Source organism: Postia placenta (assembly GCF_002117355.1).
Source record: "Postia placenta MAD-698-R-SB12 unplaced genomic scaffold POSPLAscaffold_18, whole genome shotgun sequence".
Taxonomy (NCBI): domain Eukaryota; kingdom Fungi; phylum Basidiomycota; class Agaricomycetes; order Polyporales; family Adustoporiaceae; genus Rhodonia; species Rhodonia placenta.
Window position 1 is genome coordinate 407,556 of NW_020169849.1, and position 16,715 is coordinate 424,270.

Sequence of the window (16,715 nt, forward strand, 5' to 3'; positions counted from 1 at the left end):
GTCGAATGCTTCAGAAGTCACTGACAGTGTTTGGCCAATCACAAGAGAGAGATCCTCCTGGCCGACGGGCTACACCAACGTTGCGATTCACTCTACAGTAAAGACAAGCCTAAATCCACTGCCTTGCGCCTGTTCTCGGACCATGCCCTATACGTTCGGTCACCGTCCGAGACGTGAAATCTAGACGCGGGATCTGCCCGAAATTCGTGTCGGAATCCATACTGTGAATACTCCTATTCCATTAGTATTGTATAGTACATTCATGACAAAAATCGTGACATAATGCATCGGGTGACCTGTTGCCAATCGCAGGCCCAACTAAACAGGGAACATGTGAGAATGAAACCAAAATGGAACACATCACTCAGAATCAGGGGTCACGAATCTCATACTCTCCAGACTACTTGTACTTGAAGATTCCGAACGACGGTGCGCACTTTGAGATGAACTCTCAACCGCCTTTATCGGGAGGGAAAGCTTGAGCTTGACCGGCTGTAGCGTGTGTCGGTTGGGCACTTGGGCATCCACTGGAGTAGAAACATCTGCTTGTGAATTGATTAGGTCGTTCACCTTTCCTGTGCCTTTCGTCCTGGCCTCTTGGGATCCAGGCGGGTCGGAACACGAGGCAGATGAGGGGTTTTCATTGCCTCCGTGTTCAATTACGGCAGCCCGCATGGTAGTCATACGCATTGCAACGGGGATGGGCATACGCGAAGGTAGTCTGGTTGACGACGCCATCGAGGACACTGAATCTGGGGCTGAAGTCATTTCGGCAGGAGCAGGCTGCACTTGGGACGACAGAGGCGAGCGTGGACGTGCGCGAGTATTCGCCAACCACGCATCGTCGGCCATAGCCTCAAAGATCCTGGGACGTGCGCGCGCGGCTCTGGGTTTGCTGTGCATAGTGCGGCGAATGAGAGAATCAGCCGAAGAATAACTCGTCAGTGTCCGTTGGACGGGTGGCGTGGTATGCTCCGTGCGCGTATCCGGTGATTCTGAGGCATCAGCTTCGTCACCACTGGCTCTACTCGCATTATCACTGTCCGCAGGGGTGCTGGACATAGGCGAGCCAACTTCATCATCAAGATTCCACGAGCTCCTCATACCCTTCTCCAGTTGTTGCAAGCGTCTTTCCTCGGTGTGCGCCAGCATACGGCGCTGCCGTCGGAGATCTTCCATCCAACTCTCCCATTCCCGCTCGCTCTCGTCCGGTTCGGATTCGGTAGAGCTATCGCTGTCATCGGAGAGGAGGTCATGCCAGAGACCGGGAGATTGAGACAGCTGAGAGCTCTCTGCCAATGAGGGGGACGTAACGTCCGCATTATCGGTACCTACATCGACCGTTGACTTCGCTGTGTGAGGCTCGGGTTCACTGTCGGTGTCAGAATCATCCTGATTGGCCGGCTTGGGAAAGAGGAACTGATCCATAGCGCGACCTAAGGCGCCCATTCCAGCTCTCCGCGCGCGTTGAACAACGCTAGCTCTCCATTCCGGATAGGGGACGCACGCATCTACTGCTTGCTGAGAACCGGCACCGATACCAGGTTTACCGCCTGGATCATGGCGTGCAGGCGCAGAAACGGATGCAATAGGAGGAGTAGAGCGTGCAACGTGGCGCGATGTTGAGCTTTGCGGGAACATATATCCAGGCTCAGGCTTCAGCCCAGTGACAAAGGACGAAGTGCAAATCGGTGACGCATGGCGATGTAAAATGCGAAGTAGGTTGTCATGCGCTGGAAGAGACGGAGAATCAGCCATTGTCTTTGCCCTCAAGTTTTGACGCGATGTTTCGGCAGAAAGAACATCCCACCATGAGGTGACACGCAGAACGACCGTGTTAAAGACGATAATCTCACCTGCATTGTTGAGCATGTCCATAACAATCCACACGCCGTCCCCATTGTTATCGATATCTGTCTCAATGGGTCCTATCCGCTCACCAGCTTCTGAGCGCCCTAAATCCTGCACTGGCGCCTCGTCGTGTCCCTTATGTGGGTCAGACAACTCATCTCGCGAGCCTCTCCGCCACCATCCTCCGATGTCACCATCACTTCTCGGGCGCTGATGAGCGGTAACGTGTGTTGATTGGATCATTGGCCCAGTATGAGCGGGCGAGTGTGGTGGTGGGTGCGGTCCAACACGAAACTTTGCACTAATAATCTTGCGAGGTGCCGATTGTGGATCGGAGTAGGCATGATGTGGGTAGGCGTGAAGATGAGTCGGCGATGACAGCGGCGTGGAGCACGTGGAAGAGGAGCTCGGTGCGTATGCGGGATGGTAATGAGCAGCCGCGACACGCGTGTCAAGCTTCTCTCCGCTATGCAGACAGAGAAGCGCGGAAAGAGGGGCGACATGCGTCGGTCGTGGATCCTACAAGATAGCCACGATAATGAGCACAACGTATTCGGAAGCAGAGATGAGCAGGCATAACGAGACACAGTAAACAGATCACTTTGTAACCTATGGGAGATTTATATCATGTCACCAACCTTGCTCTTTAGAAGAGATTATTGTGGTAGAGGCCACAAGTGGAGCAATATGCCGAATATGCTGCCCACACATTCAAGAAGTGATGCAGAAACACTCACGTCGCGATCTTTACAGAGTCTGAACAGGCCGTTCTGTATTATGACCATCCGTTCTCGCCATTCCAGCTTCTTCCGGAACCTTTTGTCGACTTTCTTGCGCAGCTCTGGCACATCCTTGAGATTATCCCGTCCCTCGGCTCCATCGCTCGGGCTGATGCCGCTCCCACTTCCACTGCCTGTGCGCCTATCTCGTTCCTTTCCCTTTCCCTTGGTTCCCGGCCTCTCAATCTCTGCGATCGACTCGGCAGGGACCTCTGAACCGACGACACGGAGCGCCCACACGTGGGCCTCGTAATATGGCCGAATGTACGCGTCTAGAGCGTGTCGCGGGAGGGGAACAAGAGCGCTGGCAGGCGGATACAGCTCCAGCAGTTCATACGGGCGCAAGGTGTACCATGCGAGATTGAAATGATCTTCGAGTAGCTGGCCTGTAGAAAACGCGACTAAAGTATAGCCAGCGGTGATATGCGCTCGTACAGGTGTAGAGGATGTTGATGGTACACGCCCTGACGAAAGCGCAGCCTGTGTGGTAAGGGTTGCCGACGAGGAACCGGTCGTACGCGAAGGTGGATCGTATTTAAATTTGTAGAATTCCCCATCATCCTGTGGGTCGGCGAGGGTGTCTGAATCGGAAAATGTCTCTTCCTGGGAAGTATCGCTGTCTTCCCCTTCTCCGTGATTATGCGAGGAGAACGTGATTGGTGACAAAGGCCGGTCTTTACGGCGCCGCCTAAGAGCGGGCGCAGGGCTTGATGGAAGGGGAAGAAGCCTGGATAGCAGGTGCTGTTTAACTTGAGAGACTGAGCACGCATTGCCGATATGCGTGACTAGCCATTGATCGGTAGGTACTGAACAGTGAGGATGGGGTCGTCAGTGGCGAATCATTCTATGCGGCAATAGAGGACCAACCAAATCTACATGCGATAGGAATTACAGACGCGGAATCGAAGGCAGAAATGCTCATCCGACCTTGTTACTTCACCGTAGGAAACCGTATGCCCTGGGTCACAAGATGAAATTAGCGAATGCCGTCTTCGACCAAGAGAGGCATAGTACTGTGACCAACTGAGAAGTCCCGAACGTTGAAGACAGGCTAAGCTTTAATAGGAACGCATCACCTGTTGTTAAACACGGAAGGCCACACAATCAAAGCAATGGACCACGTCCAGAAACTAGGTCGCAATGTTTGTCGTTTACGATTTAGACTTGCCGTCGATAAACAGACGGATCAGTTGGTGAGTTCAGTAGAGACAATAGGGTCTATATATCACAGATGATGATCGGTCAAAGGTAAATGCCGAGTAAGTAAGATAAGTAGATCTGCTGAAGCGCTGAAGTAGGTGTGGGCGCCTCTCCTTCAAGGATGACGCTCATGCTGGCAATACGTGCGTATCAGACTAGAGCACATCAGCTGACGATGGTCTTATCGGAATGCCCCAATCGGAACAACTATATTATTCTTATGCTCAGGCCATTCGATGAATGCTCAAGTGATCTATCCTTCTGAAGTCGTAGAAAGGTAGAAGTGACAACAACCGGAGAACCGAACCCTTGCAAGTACTAATCTAGCACCTGGATGTGCCAGCGTCCCACAAATCTCCAACCTCAATAGCAGCGAGTTGCAAATGCAGGACAGTTCCCAGGTAATAAGGCTCATGTATATATCAGGGAATGATTGCTTGGGCGACGCTTCAACTTGCGCATGCGGGCATAGAAATTATGTTTGTACCGCTTGCTTGCGTCCAGAACAGATCTGACTGCATTCTGTTGCGCCGGATGCATTTGCAGAGACACCTCGAGCAGCTCACCGTCGGATATCCGCCTTCCGGACGCTTGTCCACCTCGATGGCTCAAGAGCTCGTTACTTCATCACAAGATCACTGAGCGCCCAGATAAGCTTAGCCAAATGCATTCTCTCCCCAATGCGGGGTAAATGTGGGGTAATGGATCCGGGGCATCCATTGCGGCATACTGGACATGATCTCGCAGGCAGCCCGTGCACGGTAGCGCCCCGGTCGAATAGTTATAACGCGAGACAGCCTTATCAATGCCAGGCTCGTCAGTTCTCCTTCCTGTCTCTCTTGCTTTCGCTTTTGATCTGTCCATTTGATAATACAACAAGATGAGTGCTAAAGATGGAAGCGGTACCGCGAGCATTGAGAAGGAAGAGGTTGAAGCCATCGAATATACCACGGCTCCTCAAAATAGCACAAACGGCGCTCAGGAAGGTCGGCTGCCCCAACCAGCGTCCCTTACTGCTGAGGAAGAGAAAAGGCTATGGCGGAAGGTCGACACGCGGATTTTGCCTATTTTGACCATCATGTATCTATGTTCGTTCCTGGACAGAGGTCATTCTAATTTCTTTTTGTATGCGGGTCTCCACTGACGCTTTGCTCACTGTCAGGTAACATCGGTGCGAGGCATCCACAAAGTTGGCTTTTCATCGACTCAGACGAACACAGGAAATGCGAAACTTCAAGGCCTCACAACACAGTTGGATCTAACTGGAAACAAGTACAATATTGCACTGGTGCGTAGTCTCGCTTCACGGGCCATTCATCGATTGACTAGCGCATCCAGACTATGTATTTCGTCGTACGTACACGAGCTGCATGTTTTCAGCGAGATCAACGCTTTTACATCTTCACAGCCATATTGCCTTTGTGAATGTCCCGCCAAGTAAGCCTTCCACATCATTCGCATTTACAGGTGCTGATAAATTCGGTGCAGCCGAGTCCTGAAGAAGTTTCGGCCATCGAGGTAATCCTTCCTTCGGTTCCCGTCCCGACCCTGTGTGACCTGACTTGTGTCGACTCATAGATGGCTTCCTGGTATTACGGTGAGCATGCCAGACGTATAGCAGAATAGTTAGTTCTCACCTACAAGAAGCTTGTGTGGGGGGCAATAATGTCTGTAGCCGTATTTATGCCTTCTTCGGAACAATCGCGCTGATTTCTTGTTCTAGGACACTCATGGGGCTTGTGAAGAGGTGCGTGCAGCGTACTGGCGCAATACACCAGAGTGACAAACGTGATGCAATCAGCTACCCGCAACTCGTCGGCACGCGCGTCTGCTTGGGCATCACGGAAGCCGGATTGTTTCCTGGTGTTGTATACTAGTAAACTCATGTCTCATCTTCAAGACGATTTCATCGACCTGACTGCGCTTCTGTGCCCAGCCTCACACTGTGGTATCCTCGCCATATGCTCCAGTACCGCATTGGGTTATTCTATGGAGGAGCAACTATGGCAGGTCCGTGCGATTGCTTTACTGAGCCCATTTAGGTATACGTCATCGTCTGACTTCGCAAACACAGGTGCCTTCTCAGGCCTGCTTGCCTATGGTATCTCGTTCATGTCTGGTACTGCGGGCCTGTTAGGCTGGTCGTGGATTTTTGTAAGCATGGACATCATTCTTTCTTCGGCATGTCTTAACGTAATGCCAGATCCTCGAAGGCCTTGCGACAGTAATAGTTGGTGCCATCGCCTTCTTCGGTGAGATTTTTTCTTCACTACGATATTCGGTCGATCTAATGATGTTCGATTCTGGAGTGCTGGTTGATTTTCCGGACACAGCAGAGTTCCTCACTCCTGAGGAACGCGCATATATCACCTGGAGGAAGAGTGCGTTCTATACAAAGAGATCATGACACGTATTCATGTATATATATCACAGAGTACGACAACTCCTCTGTCGGGGAAGAGGAGCACTTTGAAGTGAGACACCTAATAGACGCGTTCACAGATTGGCAGGTGGGTTGAGAGCACGATTCGTCAGTATTCGGATGGTTTCTCAACAAGGGTACTTGTCAACAGGTTTGGCTGCAGATCATAGTCTATTTCTCCATCATCACACCTTGTATGTGAATCAATGCTTCGACTAAATTCTTATGCTGAATATCGGGTATAGTATACGGGATCTCGCTGTTCTTACCGTACGTATACTAACCATAATTGCGCATTCCTGAGCTCTGACCATATGCTCGTGTTTGCCTGTGCAGCTCTATCATAAACGGGTTCGTACATAAACTATATCACTTATGATATTGCTAATATCAGTTTCCCGGCAGCTTCGGATACAACGCAGCAATCAGCGAGCTGCTCACCGTCCCGCCATATATCTGTGCCAGTACGAGATAGACTTATCGACCAGCGGTATACCACGCTGACACCTTCGTTTTCGCGTCGCAGCTCTTGTCCTGCTCGTGTTCGCTCTATGGTCCGACCGCATCAGGCTGCGATCGCCGTTCATCCTCGCGGGACTCGTGATGTGCCTGATTGGGTTTGCCATCAACATATCGGACGTCGCGGTCGGGGTCAAGTACTTCGGGACCTTCTTCTGTGTTTCGGGGTCGTATGCTGCCTTCCCTGGCATCATCGCGTGGTACGTGCGCTGCCGCTAGCCATGCTGGAGGTGTCAGATGGCTGAGTGAAACATGTTCGTAGGCTGGGAAACAACCTCTCCGGCCAGTACAAGCGCGGCGTTGGGATGGCCTTGCACATAGGCATAGGCAATTTTGGTGGCGCGATTGCCAGCAATATATACTTGTCGAGCGACGAGCCTCGCTATATTCTGGGTCGTGAGTGTCGTCCCCTGTAAGCAATGATGCATGGGTCGTAGTTGAACACCTGGCACAGACGCGATCGAGCTGATGTTCGTCGGCATCGGCTTCGTGTTCCTTCCTATCACGGTGCTTGCGTACCAAAGAGTCAACGCTCGAAGAGATGTTCAACAGCGCGAGATGGAGAAGGAAGTCAAGTTCACGGAGGAAGAGTTGCGCAAGATGGGCGATCGCGCCCCAGACTTCCGCTATACGCTGTAACATGAGCAAAGTCGTCTTATGCTGTGGGTCTTCACGAGAACCCTTGTATCGTACTTTGATGGCGCGTTTGTACTTTTGAATTTTATTCGCGTCACCATTGTCTAGTCAACATACGTGTTTCGATGTCACACTACCAGGTGGCTACAGTTACCATCCGCGATTTGGGAAAGTCATAGCTCGTGTTAACAAACTTCTCGATTTCCTTTGCTCCTGTTTGGTCTGAAGCTTGAGCCTTGCACCACTGTGTTCACCCGTATTACTTTTAATATCCCCTGTGCGGTCACGTTCGTCGTAGGGACCAGAACGAAATGTCTTAGCTATCGAAGAAAGCCAATATTATGGAGTCTTGGACACGATGCGACGCAGTTCCTACAGACCTACATAAGAATATGTGTACGCAAGCGGGATTACAACAGATTTCGGAATGGTCAGTCGGGATCATTGCTCCGGCCTGACTGAACCGGGCAAAGTACGATGCCCGCACGCCTCGGGTTCATAATACACGGCACCCTTCTTTGTGATTCTTGCGTCTGTCGATACCTTGAGGTCTTCTACACGACTGTAACTATTTTCAGTCTGAGGGAATGAATGGTGCTTCTGCCGGCACGAAGCCTTGCGGACGACTCATAACCTTCGGCGGCCGCAACAGAGCATCCACGTGCCTATGGGAGTTGCCACCGTAGGCTGCGGACAGAGGCAAATGTGGCGGCAGGGTCGTTTTATGCGGCAGCCAGTGCGACGGAGTGAAGGTGGGGGAAAGACGTTGGTGAAAGGTGGCGCGCTCAGGAACAAGAGCAAGCGGAACAGTATTGATGACGGAACGGAGCCCCTTACGCCTGAAAATAAGCTGCCTAGGAGGAGAACTGAGAAGTTACCAGCGAATTCAGACATGATCCGAAGAAGGTATCACCCAAGCTGAGGCATCTCTGGGACATGTACGCACAAAGGACAACGACAGGGTCTCGGAGGGCAGGGATTGTTGCCTACGACGATGGGACATACAGTACATTCGTGGCAACGCGAGCGCCGAGTGGATGATGTCCCTGAATAACGTGACAGATCTTCCAGACTTCATCCATTCGCGCGATACAGCTTGTCGCCCTTTCTTCTTGTCTAGCCGGACGAGATCGTTTCTCGTACGAAATGAATAGCATACTCAAAGCGAATGCCAGGGACCCCTCGATGGCAAGACTCACCACTTGTGAGCTATTTGGTGCTTTCGGTCAAGGATGTCACCGTACGCGCCCCGAGCTCATTTGCGCAAGAGGACTTGTAGGAAGAGCATGGGGCTCCGCAGGAGTGTACCAAATGAAAGAACATGACACTGATCGCCCATCCATGTTTTTCCCACGGATCCAACCGAACGAGGCAACGGCGGTGTCCTGGCAGTGACGACATATGCTTGTATTAAAAGCACCTGCCACTGCACTATCTCCATGCTCTCCAACTGATACCACACTCTTTATTACTCGCTCACTTTCTCTTCTTGACCATGCAGCGTCCTGCAAGCTACAAGGAAATTCTCGACGTCGCCACCAAGGCCGTGTCCATCTTCGCGGCGTCGAAGGTCAGTTGCTGCGTAACCGGAGACACAGCCTGTGCCCTCTACGGCACTCCGAGGCGTCCAGCCCATGTGCGTTGCCACGTCTCACCGCCGCTGCGGCAGAGAGAGAAGGGCTGACGCGAGACGTCTAGGAACTGGACCTGCTGGTCCTCACGAACAGATACCCCAGGGAGAAGCTCGAGAAGCACCTCGTGTCCGCCGACCCTGACTTCTACCTCTGGTCGCCGCGCGACGCGCCCCCGCAGCACCGCGTGCTGTGCTACAAGCTGCCCAGGGCGCCGGGCGAGGCCAAGCGCGGCTGCAAGGTCAACGTCGTGCTGCCGGACAACATCGGCATGCCGGTGATCCTCCCGAGCAAGGTGCAGCGTATCGACGACCTGCCCGTCATGCCACTGCTGCTGCTGCTGTTCCTGAAGCTGCAGTGCTGGACGGACCGCCGCGTCACCCTGCGCTGGTATATGCGCTCCAAGCAGCACGACGAGGACGTCAGGGACATCCGCGATCTGCTCGTCCTCGTGCGCAGCCGCGGCGAGTGCATCGACAGGGACAGGCTGCAGTGGCTCCCGACGCCGACGGTGGAGGCCGCTATCGTCCGCATCACAGAGTTTGTAGAAGCCTTCCCAGATACCACGACTAATTGGAGGGTCGTTGGGTATGCCCCGCGGTGAGCGGGGAGTGCCTTTGATAGTGAACATCTTATAGGTGGGTTTGGTTGTTTCATGTCTTGACCAGAAGCGAGCTCACGGATTCTGTTAGATTGATTAATTTCTTGGATCTCGTTTCGCTTTGTTGCACAGCTCGGCGCTGATGATGTGATATCGACGAGTATACCTACTATACCCCCGTTGCCTACGCCATGACCATGAGGTTGATAGTTTATACAAAGTTGAGTTTCAATGAGGAACCAACAAAGCGAATGGACGTCTATCGTGCTCTTCACGCGTTGTGATCTTCGCATTCGGATCTCACGTCATAGCCTGGGCTGTGGCTGTTCGTCCGCAGCATCGACACAATTCGTATGCTCAGCAATAACGGTATCCTAGTCACCCATTCCGCGCAGGATGATCGCGCCTTCTGTGATCCAGCGTGAACGCAATCACCACGGGACTACTCGTACAGGTAAAAGACGACCTCTACAGCCTCCGCACAGCACGTAAGTCCCGACAGTTACTCCCCATGCCCATGCAACGTTCCTTCATTGATGCTCACCAGATAACGCAGATGCCATCTCCCGCCGCTATATGATCCCAGCACAGCCGGCCGTCGTGCGCGTGTGTCCGCCACGCAGTAGCAGCCCACAGCAATGCAACATCCCGCCACGACCGCCGAGATCTATGATATCTCCAGGCGGGCGGTTGCCATATTCGCGCGCTCGGGGCTGACGTGCTGTCTCACCGGCGGCACGGCCTGCGCGTTGTACGGGACGACGCGCCGTCCGAACGTACGCCCGCGGCTCATATCATATCCGCGGGGACGCGCTATTGATGTGCTGCCGCTCTTAAGGACGTCGACCTCATCGTGCTCACGCACCAGCACCAGCAGGAGCGCCTCAAGCAGCTGCTCGTCTGTGCGGACAGCGACTTCTACACCGTCGCCGCCAAGGACCCGCTCGCGACGTACAGGGTGCTCTGGTGCAGGCTCCCCGGCTCGTCGGTCCACTGGCGCCGGTGCAAGGTGGACATCCTCGTCCCCGGCGTGATGAACATCCCGGACATACCGCGCGCCGACGCACTCACTATCAGCGGGCTGCCCGTCATGCCGCTCGTGCTGCTCTTGTGCCTGAAGCTGCAGAGCTGGGCGGACCACCGCGCGGCGGTCCGGTACTATCTGGTGCAGAAGCAGCACGACGACGTCAGGGACATCGGGGAGCTGCTGGTGATCATGGAGAGCAGGGGAACGCGGTTTAACGGGGCTGCGTTGCGGAGGCTCCCGCCGACGCTCGCGGACGCGACCATACAGCGGCTCCGGGAGTTCTTGTCGATGTACCCGTCTTCGCGGGCGAAGTGGCAGGCGGTCGGGGCACTGCGCGCACGGCAATGAAAGTGCGCTCTGCTCTGCGTTCTGGCCGCATCTCGTCGCTGAGTGTTTCCGCAGATAAGAGTAAGAGTGGAATTCAGCCGCGGTGTGGGGCAGGGCGAGCGGTTTCTCCGGTCTCCGTTGATGTGTCCCAGTGCCCGCTAGGCTCTTTTGTGAATGACAGCGTTCTTTGCACGCTCGTGTGTGGACAGGGTCGCGATCATCGAATCTGCGTGCTCCAGGCCTTGTCTTCTCATGCTTGCCCCTTCTCTCCGGTGGTCCGTTACTGCCTATCTCTCTACGAGCATGGCCCTGAGAGCGCGAAGCAGCCGTGGGCAAAATGGGCTCGCGGGTCGTACCATCCAGGCGCGGAGCTGGACGTTGCCCTGGACCGAGGAAACCCCTCTCGGGGTCCTGTGCCTCCATCAGATGCAGCGCCGATAGACTTTCGTGCCGAGTGCAGACTTGCCCATTGCGGCTTGGTTCTTGCCCGATTGCTTGTGCGCGGCGCGTTCTTGGGTCTCACCAGGCTCACCAGGCTGAGATCGTGCCTCAGCTTTCGTGCGCACCGTCTGCGGACGTCTTGCGTCTTGCGTCTTGCGTTCCCCACCTCGTGTCCCAGCCACAGTTCGGAACCGTCCTCGACGGCATGTTAGCATTAACTTTGCTTGGACAGGATCATCGTCGCTAATCAGACCGGCCTGCGCCTGCCCGCAGCGCCCGGCCTTCAGAAACGAACCCCCCTCCCGTGTGCAGCCCCGATCTGAGCATGCAAGCGAGCTACGACGAGCTGCGCGACGTCGCCGCCAAGGCCGTGTCCATCTTCGCGTCCGCGAACCTCAGCTGCTGTCTCATGGGCAGCCTGGCATGCAAGCTGTACGGCACGACGCGCGCCCCGAACGTGAGTGCATCCAGCGAATCGGCGCCATAGACGGATTGACGGGAGCGCATGTCGGTGTCTTGCCTCTCCCTTCCCTTCCGCCGCCAGGACGTCGACCTGATCGTCCTGACGAGTGCGCACGCGCAGGAGCCGCTCAAGCGCATGCTCGCCGCGGCCGACCGCAACTTCACCCTCGTCGCGTCCAAGGCGCGCTTCGCGACGTACAAGGTCGTCTGGTACCGCCTGCCGCCGCGCGACGGCGCGTCCGCGCGCCGGTGCAAGGTCGACATCCTCGTGCCGGGCACGCTGAACATCCCGCACGTCCCCGCGGCGCACGTCGCCACCGTGCGCGGCCTGCCCGTCGTGCCGCTCGCGGTGCTGCTGCTGCTGAAGCTGCAGGGCTGGACGGACCACCGCGCGGCGCGGCGCGTCGACATGGTGGTGAAGCAGCACGACGACGTGAGGGACATCGACGACCTCCTGGCGATCGCGCGCAGGAGCGGGGTGGACGTGCGCAGGGAGAGCCTCCCGTGGGTCCCGAGCACGTTTCTCGACGCGGGCGACCTCCGCATAGCGCAGTACACGCGCATACATCCCGCATCGGCTGTGCAGTGGCAGGAACTGGGTGCGCAAGTGCCTGCGTGACTGTAACTCGCGAGGCGGACACATGTGAGCACTGTTGCCCGGGTGTTCCTGAACAGGCTCACAGTATCTGCCTGTAGCAAGGATATGTATGATCCTGACCTCCGGCTATGTCGTGGGGTGTTCTCGCCAGCTGTGTGGCCATTTGCCAATGGTGTCGGATGTGCAGTCAGCCGTTGAGACCATCCCGGAAGACCATAGCGTTATAGCTAGATCTGTATCTTGCTCCTCGTAAATTCAGTCTGAGACCCGCGAAATCTGCAGAAGCCCGACATGTATGTATCCTGCAAGTAGTAGCTGGATAGATTGACTGCGTTTCCTGGTATCAATCAATGTACTACACGGCCCGCATGTCTGCTAGATGCCACTATCAACATACAATATTGCACAGCAAAAACTCGACGAAAGCGATATCGACAGCATACAGCGAGTAGGAGTAGGAGAAGAAAACATGGCATAGCATACTTCAGCACGGACATGCCCGCGGGGTATCGCACAAGAGGACACTATCTACGTCGTAGCAGCATGGCAGGCCACTGTGTCGTCGCGGAACGATGAGCATGCAGGAACCCCTCCAGGAGAACCAGCGCGCGCACCCCAGAGCCGCACATCCTAGCGCTGCGGCACGGCCTTGCACGCCATGGCATCTCCCCCAGGGCTCGAGTCCGCACGGTCGCGTTCCCTGCTCGCGCGCGCGCGCACCCCCTGGGCCTTCGCGGACGGCGCGCCCGACCCTGACCCTGGCCCTAATCCCGATACCGCTCCCGATGCCGGCGCGACATCGACATCGACATCGACGATCGGCGCCGTCGTCATCGGGGAGTCGTGCACGGCCTCGCCCGCCGCAGCGGCGTCCGCGAGCGCCTTGACGCGCTGCGCGCGCGGGCCGCGCTTGTGCTGGCCGCGGCGGCTCTCCTTCGGGTACTCGCACACAAGGCCGCGGCGCGCGCACTGGCTGTAAGCGGGGCGAAGAGAGCGCGCGGTCAGCGCCACGCGTCGTGCAGAGTGCAAGAAAAGCAGCCACGAGGAAGGGGAGGCAATAATAGAAAGGGGGTGGCGGGGGGCGGCGACGGAAATAACCCCCCGCGTTTGATAATGGATTGTGGCTAATGGGGTCATGGAACGGGAGTGCAAATGCAGATGCAAATGCAAATGCAAATGCGGAGGATGGGGTGGGGCACGGGTACTCACTTGCAGCGCCGCTCGCAGCTCCCGGGGACCGGCGGGCCACACGCGATCTTGCGCTCGCGGCAGAAGAGGCACGCCATGATCGGCTTCTTCTTCGGCGGCTCCTTCGGCGCGCCGGGCGTGTTCAGCTTGAAGATGGCCTGCCCGGGGCGGTCCTCGTTGTCGGGCATCGGCACCTCGTCGAGCGACATCGCGATGTGCGACGGCGCGGCGCCGGGCTCGGCGTGGGCGTTGAATTGCGGGTACGGGTAGTTGACGGCGGGCGGCGGCGACGCGCGCGTGAGCGGCGGGTGCTTGCGCGGGCGGCCGCGCGGGCGGCGCGCGGGCTGCTCTGGGTGCGCGGGTGGCTGGGCTTGAGCGAGAGGCTGCTGCGCGTGTGCGTGTGCCTGCGACGGCACCGCGGGCATCTCGCTAGGGAGGAGATCTTCGGGTATCGGGAGATGGCCCATGACGGGCCGCGGCGCCGGCGCCGGCGCGAGGGGCGGCGGTGCGGGCGGTGGGGATACGGGCGTTATCGCCGCCTCGAGGGTGTAGGAGCGGTTGTTGTGGATGAGGGGCCGGTAGTAGGGCAGCTCGTCGTCGGTGATGGGCGAGGCGGGGTTGGAGCCGGCGTACTCGTCGTGCGCGTAGACATAGCCGGCGTCGCAGGACGCGGAGCTCGCGGAGTAGGCATGTACCTGGCGAGATTTGGGTGTCAGCGCGCGCGCGTCGCCCACGGGGCTGAGCTCACTAGGTTGGGGGTATCGTATTCGTAAGGCACGTAATAGCCGTCCTGGTCGTAATAGCCGCAGTCGACGTCGTAGTCGTCCTGCATGGGCTCGTCCTGCATGGGTGCGTCGAGATACTGGATGGGGCTGTATCCCGAGTACGGCGACTCGAGCTTGACGCGGCACGCGTCGTCATCCTCGTGCTTGACGAGCGCACGATCGTAGAGATCGCCGCACTCGGGGCGGTCGTCGCGGGTCTGCTGGCCGTCGACGACGTTATCCGCGGGCCAGGCGATGGACTGATCTTCCTCCTTGATCTCCTGCTTGACACGATGGCGGGCGAAGGCGTAGTGGGGATGCGGCGCGGGGTGATGCGCGTAGTCTGCACCCGCTGACGGCGAGGCCAGCTGACTGCCGAGGGGATAGCCCTGTCGCCCCAACCGGTGGTGAATATCATTCGAGAGAAGCCCCAGCGAGCGTGATCGCGTCCATTGATCACGTACCTGCGAATCCCCTGGCAGGTCTGGCAGGCTGCTGTGCGCCCTGCTATCGAGGTCCAGGTCTGCCGTCTGTACGTAGAAGGGTTCGTGTGCAAGATGAGCAGCGCCGTCGGGGCGCGATGACGGCGCCACCCAGCTTGCGCCTTGTGACTCCCGAGGGTATCCGCAGGCCGGCGACGCATATCCATCGAATTGGGCAGGCGCGTTGCCAGGAGCGTAGCTGAAGCCCTGCGTCAGATGCCCACGCCGTGCATTGAATGGGGACGGAGGTACGGGCGCAAGCGGACTATGAGTCGGAGTGTACATGGTCGTCTCTCAAGATCGTAGCTACCCTCGCGGAAGTGAAGTGGAATGGGGCCTTTCCCGGGCCGCACGCACGCCGCGTCGCAAGAAGGTTATCGCGGATGGCAGAGAGCGCGAGCTCAGGGTGTCGCACGTCGAGCGCAGGGCGTGCCAGGAGAGGGATACTTTATGTAGACTGCCCGCGAGAAATTCGAATGGACCCCGAAAATCCTGCTTGGCGGCTGCGAGGAAGGGGGGAGATCTGGCTGAGATGATCAGAGGCAGCGGATTATAACTCAGCGACGCTCGCCAGGCCGCGCTTCCAATTCACTCGCTAACATGGGTATCACAGCGCCCGCCCCAGCCCGAGTCCCGTGCGTGCGCACCCCTCCTCGGCCATGAGTAAGACCACCCTCTTCGCTCGACTTTGTCATCGCGCGTCTGAAACCTACTTTTGCAGCCCCCATTTCCGAGGTTATTGCGCCTTCACTTACAGACTCTGCACGCAAAGACACCACCACTTGGACCTGGCAAGCATCATATCGCGACCACCCGATCGTATGACTCTGTACGATGACCGGCTATGGTCACCAGCAAGCGAACTGTGTCGCGCTGGATGCCCAACTATCGGAGCTATAGATATCCCACAACTGCCACCTCTAGTTGCGGAACCAATTGTTGTTATCCTATACAAACATATCCATCAATTACCATGCACTAGCAAACTACCGGCCCGTCGGGCGCGCAGTCACGCCCTTGACCCTCAGGCAAACCCGCCAGGCAGACTCGGCATCACTTCGTCCTTGCAGCATAACCGAGTCCTTATGAGGCATGGCCTGCCCGCGGCTTCTCGCGCTGGCGTCATCTGATGACGCCGACAGAATCACAGGACCTGCCACCCTCCCCGCAAAGCGCAGCACGCGCCGCGTCCTCCTCTGCGCGCCGTCCTGCGGCACACGCGACGCGGAACCACAATGGCGCTGGCAAGTGGCAACTGCTCGCGGCGCGGAGTGGCTGGCTGCTGGCCTGGCGGGACCCCTGGCGTGCGCGCACCACGTCGTGGTCACGCCCGCGTAAAACGCGCCCGCCCGCGCCCGGGGTGCTGGTGGCGGCCCAATCCGCCAATGAAACAGCCTATTTGTCACTTGCGGATCCCTTGTGCTGAAGGGGCAGCGCAACATCCTGCCAGGCGGGCGCGCGTCCGATTGCTCGCCAGGGGTGGGAGTGCTTGTACGTCCGCCTGTCGGCAGCATTACGGCCTGGCCCGCCGCATCTCTGCTCGATGCTCTGAGTGTATCTGAGGCGCTGCGTCGCAATCGCGCCCGCCTGGAGGAGCTGAGGACGAGCATCTCGCGGCCGAGGTATCCGGTCCCTCGCGCGTTCCTCGAGGGCCCGGCAATTCGCGGTGCAGCGCCAGCCCATACGTAATGTGCAGCTCTTGAGTGTCTTGGTTCATGATGGGGTTTGCAGATGCTATCTCGGCAGTACTGGTAGGGGCCAAGGGGCTGGCATGGTATAATTGAGCG

At 57.1% G+C, this 16,715-nt stretch overlaps 8 protein-coding genes across 8 annotated transcripts; 5 read left to right on the plus strand and 3 right to left on the minus strand.

Moving 5' to 3' along the window:
• Positions 1-219: 219 nt before the first annotated feature.
• Positions 220-1,067, minus strand: POSPLADRAFT_1041662 (hypothetical protein; the record flags this gene model as incomplete). Its single annotated transcript, XM_024477952.1, has 1 exon — positions 220-1,067. A coding segment is annotated over exon 1 (698 nt), but the record flags the coding sequence as incomplete, so codon positions are not given.
• Positions 1,068-1,616: 549 nt separating this feature from the next.
• Positions 1,617-3,552, minus strand: POSPLADRAFT_1076316 (hypothetical protein; the record flags this gene model as incomplete). The annotated part of the gene is made up of 4 exons (XM_024482906.1): positions 1,617-1,733; positions 1,857-2,370; positions 2,589-3,436; positions 3,498-3,552. Coding segments are annotated over 4 exons (1,533 nt in total), but the record flags the coding sequence as incomplete, so codon positions are not given.
• A 1,158-nt stretch (positions 3,553-4,710) lies between these two features.
• POSPLADRAFT_1067855 (hypothetical protein) lies at positions 4,711-7,519 on the plus strand (the record flags this gene model as incomplete). Its single annotated transcript, XM_024482236.1, is given in 19 exon segments — positions 4,711-4,936; positions 5,051-5,118; positions 5,169-5,173; positions 5,319-5,348; positions 5,409-5,427; positions 5,478-5,497; positions 5,554-5,577; positions 5,632-5,706; positions 5,767-5,840; positions 5,905-5,984; positions 6,034-6,082; positions 6,140-6,211; positions 6,231-6,340; positions 6,404-6,446; positions 6,498-6,522; positions 6,658-6,716; positions 6,779-6,971; positions 7,034-7,167; positions 7,226-7,519. The coding sequence occupies 19 exon segments, from the start codon at positions 4,711-4,713 to the stop codon at positions 7,408-7,410; spliced, it is 1,491 nt and encodes a 496-aa protein (XP_024334233.1). The 3' UTR covers positions 7,411-7,519.
• A 1,383-nt stretch (positions 7,520-8,902) lies between these two features.
• On the plus strand, positions 8,903-9,642 carry POSPLADRAFT_1156494 (hypothetical protein; the record flags this gene model as incomplete). The annotated part of the gene is made up of 2 exons (XM_024487073.1): positions 8,903-8,977; positions 9,106-9,642. 2 exons carry the CDS (start codon positions 8,903-8,905, stop codon positions 9,640-9,642), a joined length of 612 nt encoding a protein of 203 aa, XP_024334234.1.
• A 635-nt stretch (positions 9,643-10,277) lies between these two features.
• POSPLADRAFT_1156745 (hypothetical protein) lies at positions 10,278-11,014 on the plus strand (the record flags this gene model as incomplete). The annotated part of the gene is made up of 2 exons (XM_024487101.1): positions 10,278-10,415; positions 10,478-11,014. 2 exons carry the CDS (start codon positions 10,278-10,280, stop codon positions 11,012-11,014), a joined length of 675 nt encoding a protein of 224 aa, XP_024334235.1.
• Positions 11,015-11,759: 745 nt separating this feature from the next.
• POSPLADRAFT_1156966 (hypothetical protein) lies at positions 11,760-12,515 on the plus strand (the record flags this gene model as incomplete). Its single annotated transcript, XM_024487118.1, has 2 exons — positions 11,760-11,891; positions 11,979-12,515. The coding sequence occupies 2 exons, from the start codon at positions 11,760-11,762 to the stop codon at positions 12,513-12,515; spliced, it is 669 nt and encodes a 222-aa protein (XP_024334236.1).
• A 609-nt stretch (positions 12,516-13,124) lies between these two features.
• POSPLADRAFT_1050098 (hypothetical protein) lies at positions 13,125-13,891 on the minus strand (the record flags this gene model as incomplete). The annotated part of the gene is made up of 2 exons (XM_024479908.1): positions 13,125-13,467; positions 13,704-13,891. 2 exons carry the CDS (start codon positions 13,889-13,891, stop codon positions 13,125-13,127), a joined length of 531 nt encoding a protein of 176 aa, XP_024334237.1.
• A 2,166-nt stretch (positions 13,892-16,057) lies between these two features.
• POSPLADRAFT_1061655 (hypothetical protein) lies at positions 16,058-16,617 on the plus strand (the record flags this gene model as incomplete). Its single annotated transcript, XM_024481410.1, has 2 exons — positions 16,058-16,294; positions 16,357-16,617. 2 exons carry the CDS (start codon positions 16,058-16,060, stop codon positions 16,615-16,617), a joined length of 498 nt encoding a protein of 165 aa, XP_024334238.1.
• Positions 16,618-16,715: the final 98 nt, after the last annotated feature.